The 25330-nt window shown below is 41.9% G+C and overlaps 2 protein-coding genes across 2 annotated transcripts; one reads left to right on the top strand and one right to left on the bottom strand.

The window, feature by feature from the left end:
• Positions 1 to 301: 301 nt before the first annotated feature.
• On the top strand, positions 302 to 13429 carry rbbp7 (RB binding protein 7, chromatin remodeling factor). Its single transcript, XM_071472913.1, has 12 exons — positions 302 to 483; positions 1166 to 1310; positions 2101 to 2246; positions 4016 to 4192; positions 4303 to 4418; positions 8744 to 8904; positions 9450 to 9576; positions 9697 to 9774; positions 10688 to 10764; positions 11113 to 11170; positions 11668 to 11778; positions 12567 to 13429. Exons 1-12 carry the CDS (start codon positions 468 to 470, stop codon positions 12636 to 12638), a joined length of 1284 nt encoding a protein of 427 aa, XP_071329014.1. The 5' UTR covers positions 302 to 467; the 3' UTR covers positions 12639 to 13429.
• Positions 13430 to 13578: 149 nt separating this feature from the next.
• On the bottom strand, positions 13579 to 24114 carry txlng (taxilin gamma). Its single transcript, XM_071472912.1, has 11 exons — positions 24051 to 24114; positions 21978 to 22086; positions 19828 to 19975; positions 18972 to 19063; positions 18536 to 18706; positions 18023 to 18217; positions 17527 to 17646; positions 17356 to 17430; positions 17153 to 17245; positions 16972 to 17067; positions 13579 to 16223 (listed from the first exon to the last, which is right to left on the bottom strand). Exons 2-11 carry the CDS (start codon positions 22068 to 22070, stop codon positions 15858 to 15860), a joined length of 1449 nt encoding a protein of 482 aa, XP_071329013.1. The 5' UTR covers positions 22071 to 22086; positions 24051 to 24114; the 3' UTR covers positions 13579 to 15857.
• Positions 24115 to 25330: the final 1216 nt, after the last annotated feature.

The following is a 25330-nucleotide window of genomic DNA, read 5'->3' as shown; positions in this document are numbered from 1 at the left end:
CCTGCATGACTTTATATGTTGGACTGCTGTCACATGATTGGCTGATTGGATAATTGCATGACTAATCACGTGTACAGGTGCTTGGTGAGTGCACGTGCAGTGTCAAATTGGCTCCGTCTAATTTACTCCTTGTTGTATTTTCTTCTTTCTTTATTGTACTAACCATACAACTTATTTTTGGTTATGTACAGAAATATATTTGACAAAGTAGTTCAATTAAAAGCCCCCCCTCGCGCTGGAGCCGGGTGCGCAGTCTGCGCTGGTCGCGCGCAGTGTTGGCCCCAGTCGGTGTTCTCGCGCTGACGCGTGCGCAGTAGGTCCCGAGTAATTCGGCGCTGAAAAGGAAGGAGCCCAGTTTAGCCAGGAGACAAGCAAAGCACTGCTAACCAGGGCAGCGCAGCATCAACGAGACCAGCGTCCACTTAGTTACTTTGCTTCCGAGCATCGTGACAGAGCGCAGTGTGAGGATGGCTGATAAAGAGGGTAGGTTTACCACCACTACTCAACCGTTACAGCGGCGGCCCGAGTTCCTCCTGTGCCGCTTTGTGTGCGTTTCACGGACGTTCAACTCCGGCATGGGTGCTAGCATGACATGCTAGCTTAGTAAAGTCCTGTCAGGAGTCTGACAGGCGGCACGTAGCCAGTGAGCTGTTGTCTGTTTTAAATTATAAGAGGACGCCATGTCTAACCACTATTCTTCAAGTTCAGCATATGACCATACATTCAATCCACCAAACTGAACCTATTTTTATTTAAGAAATTGCTACCGCAACCCCCTTCACCAAAACAAACTGTAATGGTGGCGAGCAAAACATCACCTCTGAATCCAGGGAAGCTGCTAATACCCCACTAGCTACGACTCTTCTGTTACACTGTCGTTAATGTGAGGTTTAGGTAAGCTAGCATTAAACTGTGACAGACAGATGTGGTGTAGTACATGTCAGGGCTCTCTTGTCTGTTTGGGGTCCTTGAGAGAATCACTTTGGCAGGACCCCCAGTTTTCTCAGTCGAACTGACATTAGCCATCAATACCAGACTGGTTTTACTTACTAGGTATCTGTAACTGTTAATCAGTAACTATGTATATGTAAATTAGGAAGAATACACAGTAGCTGCTATAATGTGCAGTCATGCCCGTAACTTAAACCATGTTGCTCTGTTGAAGTGTATGATGATGCAGTGGAAGAGCGGGTCATCAATGAAGAGTACAAGATCTGGAAGAAAAACACACCCTTCCTTTATGACCTGGTGATGACTCATGCACTAGAGTGGCCCAGCCTTACTGTCCAGTGGCTTCCAGATGTCCGCAGGTATTTGCATTTTCTCCGTGTCAGTACTTATTGCTGTCAAGATGCTCTTTACAGCCAATGTCCTCTGAAGCCCGGCTCCCTCGCAGCTCCCAGAGACAAACTGCTGCCATTCTAGCCATGTGCCAGTGTCCACCACCTGCATTTAAATCCTGGGTTTGGTTTTTCCAAAGTTTTTCTGCCACATGCAACAAATTGAGTTGTTAGGCATCATCAGCCAAGCATCTATTGGTTATGGACACTTGTGTCTACATAAGCACATGTCTACACAATCTACATAACCATGTCTGCACATGTCTACACAAGCTGCCAGCATTAGAGACAGCTGTAATAACCTTTAACAAAATTGAAAAGCACATCCCTGTCTGTTGTCATAACAGTTATGACCAGTATTACTAAATAATATATGAAGAATACCCTAAGAACAACTCCTGCAAACTCACACTCACAGCTTTTAGTGTCAACCAGGCCATTCACATGAATCTTAAAGCTCTGGACAGTTTTTGAAATTTGGGGTTAGGAGGGCAACAGCTGTAAGAGAAAATGGCACATTTTTAGGAGCTAATGCCATTCATTATAGCCAATGCCTTTTTATATCATACAGTTCTTTATTGAGTAAAAGTTTATTTTCCTTTTATCAACTGTTTTCAGCATGTTTTTGAAAACTAAAGAATCATGAGAATTATTTGTTGTTTCTATATTAAAACCCCTCCTCAAAGTTGAACTGAAAGGCAGAACTATTTGTGCTGCTGAGCACAGATTGAATTTGTCTCATTATTGTGGGTCTCTGCAGGCCAGAGGGGAAGGACTACACGGTCCACAGGCTGGTTTTAGGGACCCATACATCAGATGAGCAGAACCACCTTGTGATCGCCAGCGTCCAGGTACCAAATGATGATGCCCAGTTTGATGCCTCGCACTACGACAGTGAGAAAGGAGGTAACTACACCAGGAGTCATCCTGCAGGAGCACCTCAGTGGAACAATTTTCACATACATCTTAAATTTGCTTGATAAAGAATGTCTATGCAAAAACAGGGGAGTAGGAGAAACAGCATATAAACAGGTGGACAGTCTAATGTTTGTTTGGTAAAGGAAGGGTTACAGTCCACCCTGTCCTCATTTCCAAGATGCGCATTTTCTGCCACCAAGTATTCACTTCCTCAAACTAAAAAGCCAGGTTTCACTGTGAACACAGTTCTCTGTTTTGTTTGTATTTGTCTGAAACTGCTTTGCACATCATTTGGCTTTGACATTTTATAGGGTGCAGGAATTAATTCAGTTAATAGTCAAGTCGTGTTCCATTCAATCTGTGTGCTGAAACTGTGTTATTCTGTCTTCCAGCAGGTATGTTGGTGGGTACCCCACTGTGTGTAGGTGTGCTGAAGGCTCACTGCTCCTTGTTGCCATATGTATGTATAAGTATGTTAATGTGGCCACTGAATAATTATAAGGTAAATTCCAAGTCTAAACCTCAATACACACAATCTAGAGTACATATCAGAATAAAGGGGCAAAGTAATAGTTCACTGCTTGTTGATTTCTCTTCTGTCAGGTGACTTCTCTCCTTTTGAACTTGTTGTCAAGTCCTGCTCTGAAGTTGTACTTGGGAAAACTGCTGTAACTCAGACATCAGCTGCATTTAACAGCTTTACTACATTCACACATTGTTGCTGTCTTTAAATAGAAAATGTGAAATGTGGCAAGTATATTTTTCCATGTTTAACAGTGGTTGTCTACATCCACTGACCTCAGTAGCTGGTAAACACAGCACTTTCCAGACAAAAGTGATTGTATGATGGAAAAGAACCTTCAAACAGTAACTGCCAAAGTGAGAGATCAAAAAGCACAAGTGCACTGATAGGGACTCTCAGAGATGGTAACCAGTAATTATCTGTATGTTATAGGTGATACTGAAACTATAATCCATATGCTAAATCTATAAAATATATATAATCTATAAAATAAAACTATGAATGAAAATAGACATTTTTTTACTAACAGGTTCATTTTTCTAACATAACTCACGTGTGTTGAGTTGATGCCCTTTTGATTTATTGGTCGATCTACATTTCAGCCCTCACCTGTGCTCATGAGCTGTAGCCATCACCCGGACCTAGATAAGCAACAGACGCTGGATTGATTACAGAGCTTCCACCATCCCTACAATAAAGAAAACACTTTATTACTATTATTACTTTATATATGTAGAGTAATTAATATCAGACCATAAGTCTTTATTGATAAAGTACAGCACATGCACATCCAATAATTACCTTATTGCTAATGTTAGTGTTTTTTTGGTTTGTTTGTTTGAAATAATATTTTTATATTTGTGAGTCAGATGGAATGTATTTCCAAAGTTATCTATCTTGGTCTTGGCCATAATGAAATCAAACATGTTTGAAAACTGATGTAGTACGTACCATGTGATCTGGACCATTCTGAGATGACCTGTTATTTATTTGATAAATAGCTTTGCCCAGAGAAATACAGACAGGCACTGACAGAGACAGCAGAGAAAGGCAGAAATCTCTGAGTTATCAAACACAATTATCAGCTTAAATTCCCGTATGAGAACAATACCAGCTTCGTATTTATCATCCAACAATCTAGTGGACATAAATACATGATGCGAGCAGATTGTGAAGCTGCAGTGTCTGGTGTCTATTTCCTACCTTGTATATATGATGTATTGTCTTCTCTCGTCAGAGTTTGGTGGATTTGGTTCAGTAAGTGGGAAAATAGAGATCGAGATCAAGATCAACCACGAGGGGGAGGTGAACCGAGCCCGCTACATGCCCCAGAATCCCTTCATCATCGCCACCAAGACCCCCACGTCTGATGTACTGGTGTTTGACTACACTAAGCACCCGCCTAAGCCAGGTTGGTTCACTGCTGTGCTTTTATACTTAAGACTACTTGCATCAGGATGTTCTCACCCACACAGTGATTCATACACGAAGGTGAAGGCAGTATGTTTTTGTGTGTTTCAGATCCCAGTGGGGAGTGTAGTCCTGACCTGAGGCTGAAAGGTCACCAGAAAGAAGGATATGGTCTTTCTTGGAATCCCAACCTCAGTGGCAACCTCCTCAGTGCCTCCGATGACCATGTAAGTGACTCAGACCTGACGGGGCCTCAGTTTGCCACACAGTCATACAGCGCTTACATTCCCACCATACAGTGCATCTGGAAAGTATTCACAGTGCTTCACTTTTTCCACATTTTGTTTTGTTACAGCCTTATTCCAAAATGGATTCAATTCATTTTTTACCTCAAAATTCTACACACAATACCCCATAATGACAAAGTGAAAAAAGGTTGCTTGAAATTTTTGCGAATATATTAAAAATAAAAAACTAAAAACATCACATGTACATAAGTATTCACAGCCTTTGCCATGACACTCAAAATTGAGCTCATATGCATCCTGTTTCCACTGATCATCCTTCAGATGTTTCTACAACTTGATTGGAGTCCACCTGTGGTAAATTCAGTTGATTGGACATGATTTGGAAAGGCACACACCTGTCTATATAAGGTCCCATAGTTGACAGTGCATGTCAGAGCACAAACCAAGCCATGAAGTCCAAGGAATTGTCTGTAGACCTCCGTGACAGGATTGTATGGAGGCACAGATCTGGGGAAGGTGACAGAAACATTTCTGCAGCATTGAAGGTCCCAATGAGCACAGTGGCCTCCATCATCCGTAAATGGAAGAAGTTTGGAACCACCAGGACTCTTCCTAGAGCTGCCCCCCCCCGGCCAATCTGAGCGATCGGAGCAGAAGGGCCTTAGTCAGGGAGGTGACCAAGAACCCAATGGTCACTCTGACAGTGCTCCAGCGTTGCTCTGTGTAGAGAGGAGAACCTTCCAGAAGGACAACCATTTCTGCAGCACTTCACCAATCAGGCCTGTATGGTAGAGTGGCCAGACAGAAGCCACTCAGTAAAAGGCACATGACAGCCTGCCTGGAGTTTGCCAAAAGGCACCTGAAGGACTCTCAGACCATGAGAAACAAAATTCTCTGGACTAATGAAACAAAGATGGAACTCTTTGGCCTGAATGCCAAGCGTCATGTCTGGAGGAAACCAGGCACTGCTCATCACCTGGCCAATACCATCCCTACAGTGAAGCATGGTGGTGGCAGCATCATGCTGTGGGGATGTTTTTCATCAGCAGGAACTGGGAGACTAGTCAGGGTCGAGGGAAAGATGAATGCAGCGATGTACAGAGACATCCTTGATGATAACCTGCTCCAGAGCGCTCTGGACCTCGGACTGAGGTGAAGGTTCATCTTCCAACAGGACAACGACCCTAAGCACACAGCCAAGATAACAAAGGAGTGGCTTCGGGACAACTCTGTGAATGTCCTTGAGTGGCCCAGCCAGAGCCCAGACTTGAACCTGATTGAACATCTCTGGAGAGATCTGAAAATGACTGTGCACCGACGCTCCCCATCCAACCTGATGGAGCTTGAGAGGTTCTGCAAAGAAGAATGGGAGAAACTGCCCAAAAACATGTGTGCCAAGCTTGTAGCGTCATACTCAAAAAGACTTGAGGCTGTAATTGCTGCCAAAGGTGCTTCAACAAAGCATTGAGCATAGGCTGTGAATACTTATGTACATGTTATATTTTTGTTTTTTATTTTTTTATTTTTAATAAAATTAAATTGCAGAAGTTTCAAGCAAACTTTTTTCACTTATGGGGTATTGTGTGTAGAATTTTGAGGTAAAAAATGAATTGAATCCATTTTGGAATAAGGCTGTGACATAACAAAATGTGGAAAAAGTGAAGCGCTGTGAATACTTTCCGGATGCACTGTACATGCCTACCATTCATACACACACTCATGCACTAGAACAACCATCAGAGACAATTCCTTGGACTTGATGGCTTGGTTTGTGCTCTGACATGTACTGTCAGAGACATAAAGAAACATGCCAGTTATGGTTTCCCAGAGACCAAGATGTTGTCTTCGTGTTTTGTTTTGTCAGATAAAAACAAAGAAAATAATTTGAGAATCAAAAACCAACAATTGTTTGCTGTGTTTACTTGAAATTATAGATTTATTATCAAAATAATTGCAGATTAATTTTCTGGCTATTCATCTTTGATTCAGACTGAATTTAAAGCCAGTCAAAGGAAAGATACAACTGGACCAGGTTTGTTCTACAGATAATGTTGAGGGTAGTCATGAATGACTGGTGATATCCTCTTAAACCTTCTACAGTCTAATTTAAAATGTATATAGTCAGAAAGTGAATTCACTTTGTAGAACTATGTGAGGGGAATATAAAGAAGAAACTGTACATTTAAGTCTCTGAGTCGGAAATCAGCTATTGATGGTCCACCCAGTTTCAAATGGATGGTGTATGTTATATCAGTCTCACACACTTTGTAAAAGTTCCACACAACCGACATGTTGGTTTGTGGTTCGTGCTCAGTGAAGAAGGTGGGAGGTGGGACTACATTACAAAGGTGTGGAAATGACTGAGGAGCTGCTGTAAGAGGAGTATATTTGTCCCTGGTTGGTAATAATACCATTCCAGCCACAGGTTGGACACCCTTGAGGTCTCTCCCTTTTTCAGTAACATCATTATATATTTAACAATTTCTCAGCACATCCAAAAATGGCTGTTTTCCTACTTGCTTTGTGAACTACAAAGCTAAAGCTGATTCACTGTGCTCTCCAGACCAGTGGTCTCCTGGTGGTCAGTAAAAGGGCATTCCTTTAGGCAAAGGTATGGGGCCAGTTCCTCTGAGCCACCTGTCAAGGTCTGTAGCTCTGCCAGGTTGAGAGGGCAGGTCCTCCAACAAAAAGCTCACTCTGCTGCTGATGGGTTGGGGATGACAAGCTGATCAGTCTTCCCATCAACATTAGACACTGCTGCATTTCCTGAAATATTGAAAATGTGCACATTACATAAAGTCTCTCTTTTCACAGACAGAACAGACTTGACAAGTTATTCATTATGTATTATTAACGTTTATTAACGCCACGCCTGCTCTGTCGTGATTGTCTTAGGTCTGGTTTGATTTCCTGTTAAGTCCTGAATAACTCATTTCCCATGGGTCTTTGATACCCTTGAAAGTTTGTGGATCAAGGACTCAAGAGTTTTTGAAAATGGACATAAATAGACATGGGTAATTGAAAGTGCTTGGATTTATACTGTGCAACAATAGAAACTTTTTTTTTTCCACTTCACATCAGTACGTGGGCTTCGTGTCTCAGTCTGCATCAGTGTAACACAACACAACACACTTTCTTTAATTGTTGTCTGTGAGCTTCTGTAAAACCTGATAGTTCACATTATAAAAAATCTTATTGCTGTAACAGTGATTAACTCGTGTCTCTAAATATGCCGTGTTGGGTCCTTGATTCTGAGGGAATTAAGCCTGAAAAGTCATTGAATTTGATGTTTATGAAGTTTGGTGGAAGCCTGATATCTAGTGGTTATTTCTCTCATGTTTTTTATGACCAGTGGTAATGATGTTTGAAAAATATGGAAGATGAACAATACACATGTTCCTTTTAAATCCATGTTTCAGTTTTCTGATGGCGATCGTCAAAAAGAAAAAGGTTTCGTAAATCAAAAAGTTTTTTTTCAGAAACATGCTGTAATGCATTTATGAAGAAAAAATTTGTATACGACAGCGAAAAGGGGCTGTCCACTGGATCCCATCACACAGTTTGAAATGAATAAGGGACACAATCAGGTGACAAATGAAAAGGAAAAACCAAAATAAGGTGTCATAGTCATTTATTCAAATTCGGTACAAAGGTTTTTTGAATCAAGGAAGAAATGATCAGAATGTGTTTGTCAAAGGTCATTGTGGCCTCACCTTGAATTCATGAATTAATTTCCTCATTATGACATAATTCAGCACAAATGTCTAACAGGAAGTGATGACATTTTATATCCAAATGATCAAAGTTAATTTCACTGTGACACCACAATACTCTGCAAAAACACTTGTGGTTATTTTTCAACAATGTAATGGGGAGGAGATTGTGACCATATTTCCTGAAACTTGGCTGGTTGGTGGAGGAGGTGATTGTAGTTTAACCTAAAGCACTGTACCTAAAACTCTTAAGTGTTTGATTCATTACTGAAAATTCTCAACATTCATAGCTACAGGGTTAGGCTAAAATATTATATTATATATATATATATATATATATATATATATATATATATATACACACACACTTAGACAACATGATCACATTTTCCCTGCACTGGCTGCCTGTTGCTTTTTGGATTGACAACAGCCGCTGGTGCAGTATCATCTCCTAATTGCTGCAGCCTGAGATCAGCAAGGAAATAAGTTGTGATGACTAATTGCGGCTGTGCAGCGTTTTCCCAGATCAATGTAGCAAGGGGACAGACAAAATGTATACCAACACTGTGCTCCCCTGTCATTCCTCTCCAGACCATCTGTCTATGGGACATTGGGGCCGGCCCAAAGGAAGGGAAGGTAGTGGATGCCAAGACCATCTTCACCGGCCACACAGCAGTGGTGGAGGATGTTTCCTGGCATTTGCTCCATGAATCTCTGTTTGGCTCAGTGGCCGATGATCAGAAACTCATGATGTAAGTGGTAACTAGTACTGGGTAGTCTTTTTTTTTTTTTTTTTTTTTTGAATGTGAGGAACAAATTAATCACATTAAAGATGCTTAATTTAATTTTTTTATTTCTAACCAACGTAACTCCCAGAGAACTTAATTAGGAACTCTGCACTAACACTGGGTCGGGCTTCTCTTTGCTCTCAAAACACTCAGTTCTTCAGGCAAAGATTCCACAAGATGTTGGAAACATTCCTCTGGAGACTGCGGAAGTTCACTGAAATCACTAGCCAGGTTTCCCCTGCAGTTTTGTGCAACATTGAAGCAAATTCTTTTCTTTTAGAAAAGTCAGATTGACATCATGTGGCTTTGAGGGGATGAACATGTTCAGACAGACTGAGATAATCAGACCAGGAATGATTGGTATTAAGGCTCCAAAGTGAGTCATGAAAACAACCTCCACACCATTACAGCACCAGCACGAGCCTAGACTGTTGACACAAGGCAGGTTGGGTCCATGGATGTGTGTATTACATCCCTGCTGTCTCTTACCCTCCTGTGTCCTCCACCAGATGGGACACTCGATCCAACAACACATCCAAAGCCAGCCACTCGGTGGACGCACACACTGCTGAGGTCAACTGTCTGAGCTTCAACCCCTACAGCGAGTTCATTCTGGCCACTGGTTCTGCTGATAAGGTAGAGAAGCAGCAAACCACACTCTGAATGAGTAATGATGTAGTTTGGCTAACAAAATGCAGCTTAGTAAAAAAAAAATGTGAATTAATATTTAATGCAAATATTGTTTTTGTTTCTCAGACTGTTGCATTATGGGATCTGAGGAACCTCAAACTGAAGCTTCACTCCTTTGAGTCCCACAAAGATGAAATTTTCCAGGTAAGGTTAAATTGCTTCCATGTGTTGTACAGATGATATCACAGAAGCCCTGAAGGAATTTTTAGAAAAGGAAGTAACGGATTCAGACCCCTGTCTCCTGGGTGACAGTACGTCCTACCCAGACATCCACTGTGACCTGCTCTTTACATGGGCTTCGTAGCTCTTAATACCATCTCACCTGACTTCCTGGAGCTCCCCTGGCAGAAACACTTTGCCTGTTGAAATCATTTCTAGCCAAAAGAACAACATTACATAACTTACTAACACACAACACATGTTGCTTGTGTTTGGATTATGTGGAGAAATATAACATCACCTTGATTAAATGAATCCATGAATCCAGTCCTATTCAGATGGGGGTAGCAGTGCACGTCATCCTCTTGTGGTTAAAATTGGTATTACAGCAACAAACACTGAAAATTCACTTGCCTCTCAGGGCTTTGGCAGGTCTGTGTCCCCCCACAGACACCCAGCTCTCCTTAAGTGATTTGTCCTCTCTGCTGAAACTTCCTATCTCTCTCACTCTTTAGCTCACTTGTGTTGTCAGCTTGTTCACACTCACTTTTTTTAAAACTACATGGGAAGACGGCACCAAAGCCTAACTTCGATTTTGAAAATAATAAACAACCAGAACTGTCTGACCCTTGTCCTAATACAAAGACTAGCGTTCTTTGTTTTGTGAACAAAGCAGTACACAAGTTGAAGAAGTCACTGTGTCTGTTTTTGGCCAAGCAGTGATTGTCAGGGCTGCAAACTTTGCCCCTAAAGTTCCTGAATATTTGGAAAGTGTTACCCCCAGGGCAGGGATGACATTTTGTTGCTGGTTCCTTGGGAAAGTGACTGTGGTGGAAATTAGTGTACCCCCCCCCCCCAAATGTATTAATTACAACTGTCCAACTGTCCCATTCATTAGGTACAGTGGTCTCCTCACAACGAGACGATCCTCGCCTCCAGCGGCACCGACCGACGTCTCAACGTCTGGGATCTCAGGTATAAACTGTCTCCCATGTCTTACAGTCCACATCTGTGTACGAAACAGTGATGGGAGGAGTTCAAGTTTTTCTTAGTTTTTAGAAACACATGTTGAAGTGAGAACAAACACATTCTGAACAACCACATGATGTAAACACACACAACAACTGTAGCGTTTAACACCATCTTACTTTTCGGAACAAACTCGTCATTGCCAAGTTGATAGCAGTATATGGCTGCTCTGTTCATGAATCAAACAACTTCTGCACAGTTAGTCAGCACTGCTGCAATGTGTTAAATACTTGTGTTCTTAAAGTGGAAACGTCGCAGCAGATTGAAGATTAACTCTGTTTTTTCTTTTTCTAGTAAAATTGGGGAGGAGCAGTCGGCAGAAGATGCTGAGGACGGCCCCCCAGAGCTGCTGGTGAGTGACAACAAGGTTACTGTGGGATTTTATTTGAACGCATGGTGCGACTCTGGGCTGTCCCAATGTGGTGGTCCGACATTGCACTGTGAGAGGATCAAAGTTGGCTCAAGTTCTCTTGGATGATACACCCTGCTCCTGTATATTAACCTGTATCATAGCCTGTGCTTCAGGTGTTCATCAGTCTACAATCTGCAAACATCAACCTTGGTGATGTGCAGTTTGTCAGACCCATGTCGCATCTCACAGTCTGTAGGCGCCTAAAGATCCTTCATCATCATCATCAGGTCCTCGTTATGACAAAAACCCTCTTAGACTCTAACACAAAAAGCAGAGCATATAGTGTGAATGGAGGGTGTTGATCAGGTTTGTCAGGCTGTGCCTCTGTCATCACATCACTGACCACGATGATCTGTGACATTTTGCCTGCATAAAAATAGATTCTCTTCTGAAATGGTGCTTTCAAAGTTTCTGACTTCATCTTTTTTTTCCATCAGTTCATCCACGGAGGCCACACAGCCAAGATCTCTGACTTCTCCTGGAACCCCAACGAACCCTGGATCATCTGCTCAGTGTCTGAGGACAACATCATGCAAGTCTGGCAGATGGTGAATACAGTTAATTGAGTGATTCTGATCATTATTCTGTTGTTGATGTCCATACTGTCAGATCTATGGTTAACTCCTCAGTAGCTGCTGATCAGAGCTGCTCAGTGTTGGAGGAAGTTGGACCAGTCTTCTTCTAGAGCTGCTTCAGCTCAGACAGACTCTCAGGATGTCTGGTGTGAGTGCCTCTCTGAGCTCAGTCCACAGCTTCTCTCACTGATTCAGGTCTGGGCTCTGAATGGACCACTCCAGAAGGTGGATTTACTCTGATGTTCATTGTCCTGCTGCATCAGCAGATGGACGGACCCTGACATGATCCTGAAGAGACCCTGATTAACTTGGGGAATCATTTTCTCCCATACACAGAGGGAATTTGATTCAGTCGACATTAAAGACATCAGTCAGAAATATTCATCATGTCAACATGTTGTTTACTTGTCATGTTAATGATGTATTGTTAACAGCTCTCCAGGTTAGCTACTGAGCTAACATTAGCTTTACATCCTTGAGGTCCTGATTCAGATTAATTACATAAACACGGTTAATGTAAACAAACCACTATCTAATGAAGAGTAATGAGTGGTCCAGAGTTAGCTCAACAGTTAGCTACAACCTGTTCCTACCTGAAATACAAGACAGAACATGAACATATCAGACCTGATGTGTTGTCTTAATCAATGTGAACGTCAGTGTTGGTAAAGAGCTGCCTGAAGCCTTTCTTCTTTCCCCACTACAATTTGAGACAGAAGCTGGTTTGTCCATTTATGTGTTTCATTTCCCTGTTGTTCCAGGCAGAAAACATCTACAATGATGAGGAGCCAGACAACACCCCTGCATCAGAGCTGGAGGCACAGGGGTCTTAACCCAGCTCTGAATGAAACCCTGTCCAGGCTCGACCCCTCCTCAACCCCCTGAGCTTCAGACCTTCACCTCCCTCTGGCTTAACTCGAGTGCAAAATGAAGAATCTGCCTCCACATGGATGAACAGTGTGGAGGGTCAGAGACAGCATGGACTCCACTCTTGCTAACAGACAGTTGGATTCAGTCTTATCTTGCTCAGACGTCACCGTCGCCCAGTTACCCAAAAGCACGTAAGCACTTGTTACAGGGTAAGATTTGAAATGTTCTGCCTGCTCAGGTCAAGTCTCCAGTGTCTGGAGAATTGGGGATTTTAAAGGAGCAGAAAACCTTTAAGTGCACAAAGTTACTAAGACCAGTTAATCTGTTCATTTCAAAGGGATCGTGTGAGGAAAATAAAGTGGTATTTTACAGTTTGACTTATGAGTCATCAGGAAACCACTGAGTAGAATAAGAGAAGACACCTGAGCACTGAAGTGCTTTTGGGAAACCTTATCTCCATCCCTCTGAACTGTGACAGTGAAGCTAACCACGCTGGTCATGTCCACAGAAGCTTTCTTTCATACTGTATTTTTCCACCTGTCAGTTTTGTTACCTAACAACATATTTAACCGACACGTCACATCTGTCCAGCTGTGAAGAAACATTCCCTGCATTTCCCTGTTCATTAGGTTCATTAACTCTTCAGTGAAAGTGTGGGACTAAATCAGCACTCGAGGGAAACGCACCTCTTTTCCTCTCCCTGTTGTTACTTAATGCAAAATTACAATAAAACTTTTGTAACTTTTCAAAATAAGTTTCTCATTTATTTATATATAAAACTGAACTTTGTCCTATCAAGACTGACAAGCTAGAGAAATGTTGCATATACAGACGACACCTCGTTCACTCACACTGAGGAAATAACACAAAACACAGCAGTTAGTCAGAATGAGGACATAGAAATTGCAAATTCTACAAAATGTTTATTGAAAAGAAAGACAGGACTATAAGAACATTGTACAATCAGAGGGGGTGTGGGCTTTTTTAGTAAAAATAAAGCTCTCTGAAGCAATGGTGACTCGTGCCTCTTCTTTCACAGTTAGTCTCACCTACAGAGGTAGATTCTGACATTACCTGAGAGTCAATCTGGGACAACGCCAAAGAAATAGGATAAACAGATGCTGAGACGTCTTTGCCCAGCACAGGGAGCGACAGGAACTGTTTTCTACCCGACACACTGCCCGACCCGCTACCTGTTTGTTTTTAAATTCCCATGATGTGAAGATGAACGCAGAAGGAGCAGAAGCTAGAAAGGTCAAGTCAAATCTGTCACACTGCAAGGCAATGTGTCAGGGGACAGTTCACCCAACAGGCAGCCTGTCTCTGTATATTAAGGAAAATTATGTCACTACCCCTTTAAATCTCATTGATGTTACAATATAGTGAGTTCAGACAGGACAGGCTGAACAAAGCTGTGGGAATCGTCCTTCACTCTGAGTTAACGCACACTGCTCTTACCCAACACCTGATCTCAAAGGAGGGAAAACAAGAAGTTACAAAAATGCTGATCTTGGATCAGTCTTGTGATTTCTACCCAGAAAAGACTGGATAATGATAAGAAAGCCAACGACAGTGTTAGACCACCACACATGAAGAATCAGGTGCTGCACGTGACCTGTGTGATAAGATTCAATGTGGCCCCGACAAAAACAGAAGAACAGAGCAGAGAGGATGAGTGTGTGAGCTGACTTTTCTTCAATCTTCAAACACAATGCAGAGATGATGAGTTGCACTTTCCCACAGCACCAATCTGATTTGACCCTCCTCATGACAGACCTACAGTCACTATGTCAGGACTCTTCTCATGAACCACAGCAGCAGCTCCTATTAATATGCATCACTGCTGAAATCAACATCTTTTTATTCAAATGGATTAGATAGAAAATCACACTCTATCTTCTTCCAGTATAAAGTTTCAAAGAGGACGAGGCCCATTATTGTGATGTGATAAAATGTCATTTTTCAGACATGATTTACAGGAAATCGTCTGTCAGTGTACTCTTCTCTGTGGAAATCACTGTTCATTTGACCAAATAAAATTAAATGCTGAGATTAACATTTGAATCGAGTGACATGACACATTGAGCTCTTTACATTCACTGAGTATCATCATGTTCGTCGTCCCCAAGCCACCAACAAAATCACATCTTCACCTGGATCGTTTCTTTTACGGATCAATGTTTTTAGTGATGCTGGGATTTTTCCAAAACCAGATCGAACCTTTTCCCAAAAAATACAAATGGCTGAAGTTGGTTTGCGACTGAAGCTGTCATTTTATTCTAAAGTCACACCTGCGTTAGGAGGAAGGAGAAACTGTGATGCCCTGTTTCAATCCATCACTTCCTGTCTCAGTCGGTCCAGCAGAGGATGATCTTTACACTCTGTCAGTTTGACTTGTGCTGCCCTGTTGGAGGAGTGTAGCTCAGACAGTTCGCTGCCTAACGTAACGTGTTCTCAGCTACACTGCAGGTTAGTTCAACAGCTACACTAACCTACCAGCTGTGCCACAGGTGGTCACATGACGCACAACATCCCCACGTTTCTAACCAGCATCACCTGTTTTATGATTCATTTTGCTTTGACTCTTTTTGCTCCAAAAATCACATAAAAACTTTGACATCTCAATGTTAAAATATAATATTATCTATCATTTAAACAGTTAGTGACCAACACAGGTGTCAGATTCTGTAAACCCAACTCTACACCATGTCGTCCTCCTCTTCCAGCTGTCAGATCACATTCTGATGTAAGGCTCCATTAACATAATTTGACCAAAGAGAAAACGCATTAGAGTGAGTTAGACTATAGGGAGGGACCATGTGAGGAGAGGAATAAAAGGCCAATCTGACTTTCAACTGCCTGGAAATTTCCTATGAAAATACAGTTGTGGTAGAAAAGGGAGTATGAAGTGCTCATCACAAAGCCAATTCTTACATCCAGTCAAAACATGGGCAAACTTTACAATCTTTGATACAGTTGTTATACTTTGCTTCAGCTATCACAAAAAAAATCTGGTTCAGTTCCTGTGTAGAAACCTGGAGAGACTAGGTTTAAAAAGAAGAGAACTCTTTATCTCCATTGAAGATGGTTTGTCTGGCTAGTTGTGGAACTAGGCTGCAGGTGTGTGGAGCCCTCCCACCACGCGCCTCTCACCTACACACTCTCACGGCGTGTAGGCTCACTCAGTCCTGCTGTGTGGTTGGTGTTTCTGCAGGCTGGCTGCTCGTCGTCATTGTAGCAGTAGTGGTTGTGTCGGTAGTGGCTGGTGAGGAGCCCACTTCAGGTGGTCTGGGAGCTTGATGGATGCCCTCTGTCACCTGCCCGTCGCCCTGTGCCAAGCCCTCTTCCTCCTCGTCCTCATCCTCGTCCTCCTCCTCCTCCTGTAGCTGGGCCTCAGGAGGGGCTGTGGTCCCTTTGTCTCCCTGCTCCTGCAGGAGGCTGAGCCGGTTGTTGAGGTCGTTCCTCTCCTTCTGCAGCGCTCTGCACAGCCTCTCCAGCAGCTCCAGCTTCCCCTGCAGGGCCTTGAAGTGGCCATCACGCAGAGTTTTCTACAACACAACGTTTCATCAGTGGCAAAGCTCATTTGTTACCCTGGAAAGGGCAGTCTGGAAAAAGTAGTAAAGTACCTTAAGATTATTTTGTCAGAGCTTTAAACCACATCTCTCTGTCTTCAGTCTGACTATGAGAAGCTAAAAGCTCAGGAACAAGATAGAAACAGAATTTGATTCCCTTTTCTAAACGAAAAGGCAACTTTGACTGATGCAGTGAACAGACTCAGTGTCTGTGGTGTAACAGCACCGTGCTGAGCAGCTGACAGCTGTGTTTCATGTTGTTTAATAGACGTCAGTGTGTTCATCCAGGTGTCAGAGCTGGAGCTGATGACAGCCTATGATCACTGCAGAGTCATGTGACCTGGGAGTGAATGGTGATTGACACTGACAACAGGTGGATGTTAGCAGACGTTAGCAGGTGTTAGCGTGTTTTCCTGAAGCATTATTACTGCTGCCTGTAAACAGCATTTTAATGTTGGTCACAAGAAACTGCCACTGAAGCTACACTGTAGTTTTAACATTAGTGTGTCTGATTAAACAGATGTGATACAGATGTTAATTGGTGAGCTGTAGAGGTGCTGGTAGGTGTATTTCTGAACATGGCTAGCTCCCCTCCCTCCAGTCTTTATGCTAAGCTAGGCTAACCATGTCTTCAGTATTTTTCACACTGACATGAGACTGATATCCAGCTGCTCATTTCTTCTTCATGTCTCTGATTACAACCACAGCAACAATAAGCAGTCACCTCTTCAGCCATCTGCAGCAGGGCCTGGTTGTTACTCTCCCACTTGGTCTTCCACTGTGTTGTCTCCTTCTCCAGCTTCTTGATCTTCTTGGTCATCTGGAGGTAAACACTCAGTTACCAGTGATGCACACACAGAACAGGAAGTCTGACAGTCACTGACAGGTCACCAGCTGTTTCTCACCTTTTCCATCTCCTGTCTGAAAGTAGTGAAGACCTCGTTGCTTTTAGCCAGAGTGCTCTGGAACTCCTCAAACTTGTCCATGTACAGGGAGAGCTGATAGAGAAGAGATGAGAGCGGTGAGGGGTCACTGAACTGAAGTTAAACACGGGGCTGCTACACCCCCTGAAAGGCCTGATCCACTGAGGACCAGTGTGTGTCCTCACCTGCTGCTTGAGCTGAGTTTCTTGCTCCTTCATCAGCTCACACTTGCGCCTGGACTCTGTGGCGTCCTTCAGCAGCTGCAGCATCACAGCACAGTCAGTCACACACACTTCCAGTACCATCGTGTACCTGAACACTGTTCACTTATCCTATGGTGGAGAAGGTGTACTCACAAAGTCGCGCTCTCTCTGCTGCTTCTCCTCCACTTCTTTCATCATCTCTGTGATTCTCTGCAGCTTGGCGTCCATCAGCTGCTGCTGCAGCTCCTTGTGCTTGAACACTTTGTCTATGTGCTGCAAGAGGCAAGAGAGAAAAACATCACATTTCCACTGGACTGGGCATCATGTGAGGTGTCAGGCTGTACACTTCAGTGTTTACATCAGAAGAAGCAGCTGAACAGCCCTTCTCCATTAGCTAATGTTTAAAGTATCAGTGGTATTTCTTCTCTTGTCTACAATGATCTCTTAGTTTGCAGCAGAGGCTATAAAGGTGCTCACACAGTTACACTCTGGTGCTTCGTTTCTCTTGACTGGACACTTTCAAGTTATTTCTGCAACAATCTAATACCAAAATCACACCTCTTTCCTGAGTCTGTTTACAGTGGAGAAACTGATGCCAGAGCAGAGTGCAGGACAGGCTGTTGAAAGGAAAGCTGCTGTGCAGTCTCACCTCCTCTCTGAGCTCGTACTGCTCTATGAGCTTCTTGAGCTTCTCGGCCAGCTCCATGTTCTCCTGCCTCAGCTTGGTGTTGTGGGAGCTGTGCTGCTCCATCTGCACCTCAATATCACTTAAGGTCATCTGAAAGTGCAGCATGGCCTCCTTCCGCTGCTCCTCGTACTCCCTGGACCGCTGCGCATTCTCTTCCTATCAGGTGACAGAGGTGGGAATGAGAGTTTAAGGAAAGAGGAGAGGGAGACAAAGGTAAACTTGAAAGTAGTAAACTACTGTTTGGATGCTGAATAAACTTATGTTTGTCTTCCTGTCAATTCAATCTGGATTGGTATGAAATACTTAATTTGTTCTAGTATTGTTGTGGAAACAGTGGCAGCGTGTACAGCTGTCTAAACAGGACAAACAGGAAGTCGTCACTCACAGATTAATAATCTTTTTTAATGTGGGGCAAACTAATGTGTTTCAGTGTAAACAGCACCGTTGTTTCCATGCGTGTGTCCTGAGCTGTACCTTCAGCGTCTTGTTGTGCCTCTGCAGCTCCCTACAGAGGCTCTCCAGCTTGCTGCGGGCCAGGATGGCCTTGCTGTGCTCCCCCTGCAGGTGGATCTTCTCCTTCACAATCTGAGACTGCTTCTTCTGCAGGGCCTTCAGCCGCTTCTGCATGCAGCGGCTCTCCTCCAACTGAACACACAGTTAACATCAAAAAGAGAACAGGTTTAAACATGGTCATTTTTTTTTTACCTTTCATGGATAAATAAAAGGCCAATACATTCATTTAGAAAATGACTGTCAATACATTTTTCTATTCATTTTTCACTATTTTCTGAGTGTTTTATGGACCATATCATATCAATATCAGTAAATGAAGCAAAAGTGTCACGTTTTAAAAATAAAGCGTTTTGGTGTGGACATAGCCTGACTGTTCAAATGCAGATGTTCAGCTCACCAGGTCGGCATACTTCTTGCACAAAGCAGCCAGTTTCTCCTCAGGAGTGGCGAGAGAGTTCAGGGCCTGCATCAACAGCACGACCTCCTTCCCTGGAACATGAACCACAACAGAGAGAAAACCTGAATTCATTCTCATACATGTGAAGCACTGTGCGGTTTATAGAACCACAGACAAAAGTAAAGGCAGGAAGCGCTGTCATGTATTAATATCCACTACACTCTGCTGGTTCATTTAAACAATTAGTGCTCACCACACATGGTGAGCACTAATTTCCATTCCAATAAAAAGTGATGCATTTTACAATTCCATCAAACTACAGTATTGTCAGTATAGGCAGAGACCAACATTTCTGGCTAACTTAGATGTTGTCGCTACACCATATTAATTGTGTTGTCAAAGCTCACACAACAGTGTAAAAGAAAGTTTTTGTGAACAGGAAGTTTTTAGTGCTCTGTCTGAATCTAACAAATAATGTAAAGTCAATGAGGAGCCACAATATTTTCAAAAATGTTGCTCATCACTTAAACTGAAGAGTTAAGTTAAAGTTAAAGCTCTGTAAACAGCAATGGAAACAATTAATAGACTTGAAGAGGGAATGTAACGATGACGTCCTAAAATAAAAAATATATTAATAAGCCAATCAGAGCACTATCCTGAATTCACTTTACTGGTCACCTATTTATGATGACTTGAGTAGGAAAACAACATAGAGGATTATAGACAACTACTGTGTCAGCTGATGTTAATATATTCCACATGGCACATGGCCTCTTATATATTTGCTCATAACTCAAGATGCCTTTGAGCGCTCATGGGAGAAGATTGCCTTGAAGGCTTTGTGTAGTGTTCCTACCAAAAGCTTTGTCTTCTCCAGTCTTGTGGTCTCCTCCAGGATCAAGCTCTGCCTCCCCCAGATCGCTGGGACTGTCCTCCCTGCCTGGAGTTTCCCCCCTCTCCTCCTCAGCGCAGCACAGCCCCAACTCAAACTCTGTAACCTCCTCCTAATAACACAGACACACACACACAAATGACAACAAAGCAGCTACAAATTCTTACTCAACAGCTCTTTCCAACAGGCACTTTTCACGGAGCAGTTCCACTGAAGAGGCTGAGGGTTTAACTGCGGCTGGAGGGAAATGTTACTTCACACCTTTACTTCACTTTTCTAAGCCTCAAGCCCAGGGATGTAACCTGAAACTAGTCTGAGTGGCGAAGGAATACAACCATGTGGTGATAATTGAATTTTTATTTATATGTTAGCACTAATTAGCAGGTGTCAGTGTCTGTGCTGACCATACCTGGCATGTTAGCTTAGCACGTTAACCTGCAAATTAGCTAACTAAAGCATTAGCCTTGGGTAAGCCTTCGAGCAGACACTGTGTGCTAATGAAGCTAATGGGGCCACTGCTTCACCAAAGTGAAAAAGTCACAGAAGTATTAGAATTTAGGGCGATACTACTTTTGAACAAAAGGGTCAGTGTGAGGTTGGAAAATAAAGGTCCACCTCGTTGGTTAGCTATGTTGGGGTGGCTGCGGCTCAGGAGGGTCGTGCACTAATTGGAAGGTTGGTGGTTTGATTCCTGCCTCCAGTCTGCATTTCAAAGTGTCCTTGCACAAGATACTGAGCCCTTTATAGTATCATTAGTGTGTGAATGTGTGTGTATGCTAGAAAAGCTCAATGTGTAGGAAAAAGTACTGTATGAATGTGTATGTGAATGGGTGAATGTGGCTTCCCTTGTAAAGTGCTTTGAGTGGTCAATAAGACTAGAAAAGTGCTATGTAAGTGCAGTCCATTTATGTTCCTCACAGCTTCATGCACACATGATTTCTGAGGAATGAGGGAGCACAGACAGACAGAGAGAGGCACAGAGGGGAGTTGCGGACGATGAACTAGAGAAGTTAATGATAGTGAGGAAGAAGAGTGTTTTCTGTTCACACAGGCTGGTTTTTAAAACGTATTTTGCTATTTAATGAATGGCTATTGTGGGGTTTAGGGATTCTTGTCATCATGACTAACAGTGAAACTGAGACAGATACTTTTTTTTCCACATCAGTTTCATCATGTATTGTTATTTGATGATGAACTCAGCTGCCTGTTTTATAATACCTGACAGTGCACAAGCATTCAATGACAGGATGTTAAGTTTGGACTCTAGCTAATACCTATTTATTCACATGCTGTATACACAGTATTTTGCTGGATTTTAATTTCTTCCTCAAAGAAAGTGAAATGAATGAAGGCTGGAAATACATGGAAGGACTGTTGTTCAAATTATTACTGCAAGAGGGCTTTATAACCTCTTTTGCCCCAGTTGTGCCATGACGGGAAAAAAGCTTCTATAGACTAATATGACATGAGAAGATCAGTCTCCTCACCTTAAAATCCAATAGCACTCAGTTCAGACTTGCTGAGTTTAAAGTGATATGGAAACACTACTATGTCCAACCTAATATGACTGCCATTCTGACTTACACATAAAAAAGTGCAGTGTTTATTCAGACATGGGAGCCACATATTTAACTGCTGTCAGCTTACTGTAACGTGGTGCATGTCTGAAAGGGGCCCATGCTACCCTCAGGCTGTGTATCCAACCGCAGTACTTTTCAGGTTATGACTAAAATGTGTCTGTAGCAAAAAGTATCAAAAACTGATGAGTTCTGAGATATCCAGTGAAACTCGTAATCTTGTTAAAATATTCTTTCATCAGTTGCTGATTTCAGTCTGAGTTTTAGACAATTCCCCTTAAAATGAAAATATTGGCTTCTTTTTTTTTTTTAAAGGAAAAGAGGTTTTGTTAAAAAAAAACAAACAAAAAACAAAACAGTATCACTCTGATATCGGTATCAACACTTTACCTTTACAGAAACAGTTGTAGCTAATATCTACTCACAAGATACTGAACATTGAAAACAGGAAACTGGACAGTGACACAGTAGTGGCATGACAAATAAACGAACATCAACAATACATCACAAACAATGAATGATGCTGATAATGTTTACCTGACACGGGCTGTCCAGGTCGGGTGGAGAATCACTGCCTCCTACTATTCTTCTGGTCGCCACATCGATCTCACAAACTCCTGTTGTCTCCATTAGTCCTGATCACAAGCTAGAAATTCAAAGTGAGCCAGATGTTTCACATGAGATTACAGCATGACCATTTACTTCTATTTAATAATGAGCAGTGAGAGATGAATTTGGACTGTATATAGAACTATGATTTTTTTTTTTTTAAATCAAAAAAAAATCACGGGGCTGTGTTGGTGTGAGTGTGCCGCTTTACCTTCAAGTGAGCGCCCCCCCCCCCCCCCCCCCCATAATGTTTTCACAATACAGAGGATGCAGCATCAACTTCAAGGCCAGCCACATAAATTCTATTTATGGGAACAACTTAATGGCAAACGGCAACACCTCTGTGTTGGATGTACTACAAAATAACAGCTCAAGAGTTAGAGATACGATAGACTATCAAGTATCAAAAATGCAACAACTCTGAATGTTGTGTTGTGCTCAGCTCTTACAGTAAATGTGGCTGAATTCCTGACTGATAGAAAAAGCCGTTAACCTCAATACTGTCTTTGCGAGCAGGAAGATTCAACACCAGACTGAGAAGTCAACCACGTGTGCGGCAGGAGCAGCCTGAACATGCCGCCGGAGACTGAGAAATGTCAGCACTGCACACAGCATGCCTAGTCATGGGTACATTACAGCAACTGAACCCAGTGAGAATGAATATGACCATTTTAAGTTTAGGTATCCCAACCAGACTAAATATGAATCCGGACGCCTTAGGCCTAAAAACACTTCACTTCCATCTTTTCCCGGTGACTACTTAGCGTTAGCCTCGCATCAACATTCACATTAAAGGATTCCAACAGGTTGAAGACCGCTGAACATTTCATACTAAGCTACTTTACATTTTGACAGTGGACTGACACAAAGGGCCAGGTAACTTACGGAAGTCAATGACAACCTACCGTGTCTTGTACGCTGACTAGTGTGTATGATGCAGGTTAAGCTAACCATTCTTCAAGTACTAACGTTAACCTACAACAGTATGTGAAATGTTAACATGATTGTTGTTTCAGTATTTCTGTGGAGAGTAGCAATATGTTATAGTAGTCAACGGTGTTATGTATTATGGACGGTTTGGAGCTGAAAGTGAAGTCTTGTCATATTGGAGCTAACTTCGCTGCAGTTTCCTGCATAACTAACCGACACGATACTGACAAGCTCGCAAAACATGTAGTTAGCCGCGCAGCTACGTGTTCTTCACTCAATATGAAGAAAACTTCAAGAGGATCTCCATTGGAGAAAATACAACGGCTTTCTCCTGACATATATCCCCGTCGGTAAAAATATACCACTTGCTTGTAGTGTATTACGTAAGATGTTTAATATTGCTTAACGTCGGAGGTTTATGTTCTCTGATAGTACTAACGTTAGCGAAGGTTAACCAACTTCAAAAAGTGGAATAAAAATACACATTTGCACAAATTTAAGTATAATACCTGGGCCGAATTTAAAGACAACTTGTTGTACACTAGAAATGGTCTTCATAAATATAGTATCGACAAAGTGGTTTTGTAGAACAACGAGGTAACCTTAAACCTTTGCGATTGTAAAGAGAGTCTTGTATGACGTTCATCGACTCAGGTCATGTTAGCTACTTAGCTAAACGCACAGTAAGCACTTCATTGTATATGCCTATAAATAACCCTCTATAAACATTTACTGTGTACGCGTCCAGACCAGTCAAGTGTTGCCACTGGTAGTAAAGAGGACAACTGGTAAATTAACACTAGTTAGCCGCAAATTTCTAAAAGCAAGGTAAAATTAGTTTGCTATTGTCAGCAGGGCTAATCCTGTGCTATGAGCTAAGCTAGCTGATGGCTAGTCCTATTGGCTAACATTAGAAGTGAACTTCGGTAAATACGAAATGTGATGGTAAGTTAAAACGCTACACTCTCAGGCTGGTAGTGACAGGTCACATACAGCGCTGAAGGTATGTAAAATCATCACGATATTATACAAGTGAAGGAAATACGTTGCTGAAATAGCTAGAGCGTTTACCTGTGTGTTTTCACTGTAGATGAAACCAGGGCACAGTTATCAAGCTAGCTTGGACCGTCAGATAACAAGTAAAACATCCGGTTAAATATTTTCAAAATATAATGTCCACTGCTAAAACAGTGTCGTACTTTTTTGTCCAGTCTGCTGAAACACAACATTTTTGTCTTAATTATGTGTCTGATGATGACTTGTGTCTGGTGATTTTCCACAGTTTCTCTACAGCAGTGATGAAATGTAAACAAGTACATTTACTTAAATAAAAATATAAGGTTCTTGTACTTTACTTGAGTATTATCTTCTCACAATACTTTATATTTTTAGTTCACTACGTTTATCTGACAACTAAAACTACTCGCTTTACAAATGAATATTTTACACACATTACAAATGAGGAGGTTATAAAACATGATGCATTGTTGTAGATTAAACTATCAGTCTGTGTACACAGTTAAAGAAACTATTAGTTTATTTACAGTGATTTAATTGACAGAAAATTAATTGAGAAATATTTTTGATTTACTCTTTTAATATAATCATCATCATTTATAAGTCTTAACATTGCTTGCTTCCGTATGCAATCTTAATATTCCATTTAATTCTGATGAAATTAAGAATTTTACAGCGAATATACACAATTGCACAAACTGCAGTATATTCATTACATGTCATTGTAAGCTTCCTTTGCAGTGTTGATCTGACAGTTTTGTATGCCTTTAATTTGAAGGTAGCACCCTCATATTTCCAGTAGTTATCTGACTTGCTTGACGCAACTGAAGTCAATTCTAACAGCAAGAATATCTCAGCTCCTCATTTTCCAGGACGTCAGGGAGGGAAGAAAACAACAGCCACTTGATACCCAACAACTACAGAAACCACTGAAAGACGGCATCAGACCCATTTCACCTGAGATTATCGTCTTCTTGGTGTAATAAACCTCCAATTTTGACGTAGTTTAAGTTTAGAGAGTAAACTGTGGTGTCGGGAGTGAGTGGCACTCCAATTCCCATGCTGCTTGTTCTTTTTCCTTCTGTGAGGTGTATGAACCAAACAGATGAACATCCAGTACATAAAGCATGAGGAGAACCAGGAACTCATTTTAGAAAAAAAATACCAAATAATCACAAGCATTTTGGTGTAATGATCCAACAAATTATTAGGAAATTAAAGGCTCAGAGAGTTTAACAGTTTGATCGCTGCATTAGTTGTGAAAGCAAATCCAATATCAGTGCTGACATTTGTAATATACAGTACTTCACAATTTATAGCTCAGTAATTTTGCT

This window comes from Trachinotus anak, unplaced genomic scaffold, assembly GCF_046630095.1.
Source record: "Trachinotus anak isolate AG129_WGS33_773 ecotype Australia unplaced genomic scaffold, CSIRO_AGI_Tana_v1 ptg000042l, whole genome shotgun sequence".
Taxonomy (NCBI): domain Eukaryota; kingdom Metazoa; phylum Chordata; class Actinopteri; order Carangiformes; family Carangidae; genus Trachinotus; species Trachinotus anak.
Note: the sequence above shows the minus strand (reverse complement) of the source record. Positions and strands in the feature narration are given on the sequence as shown.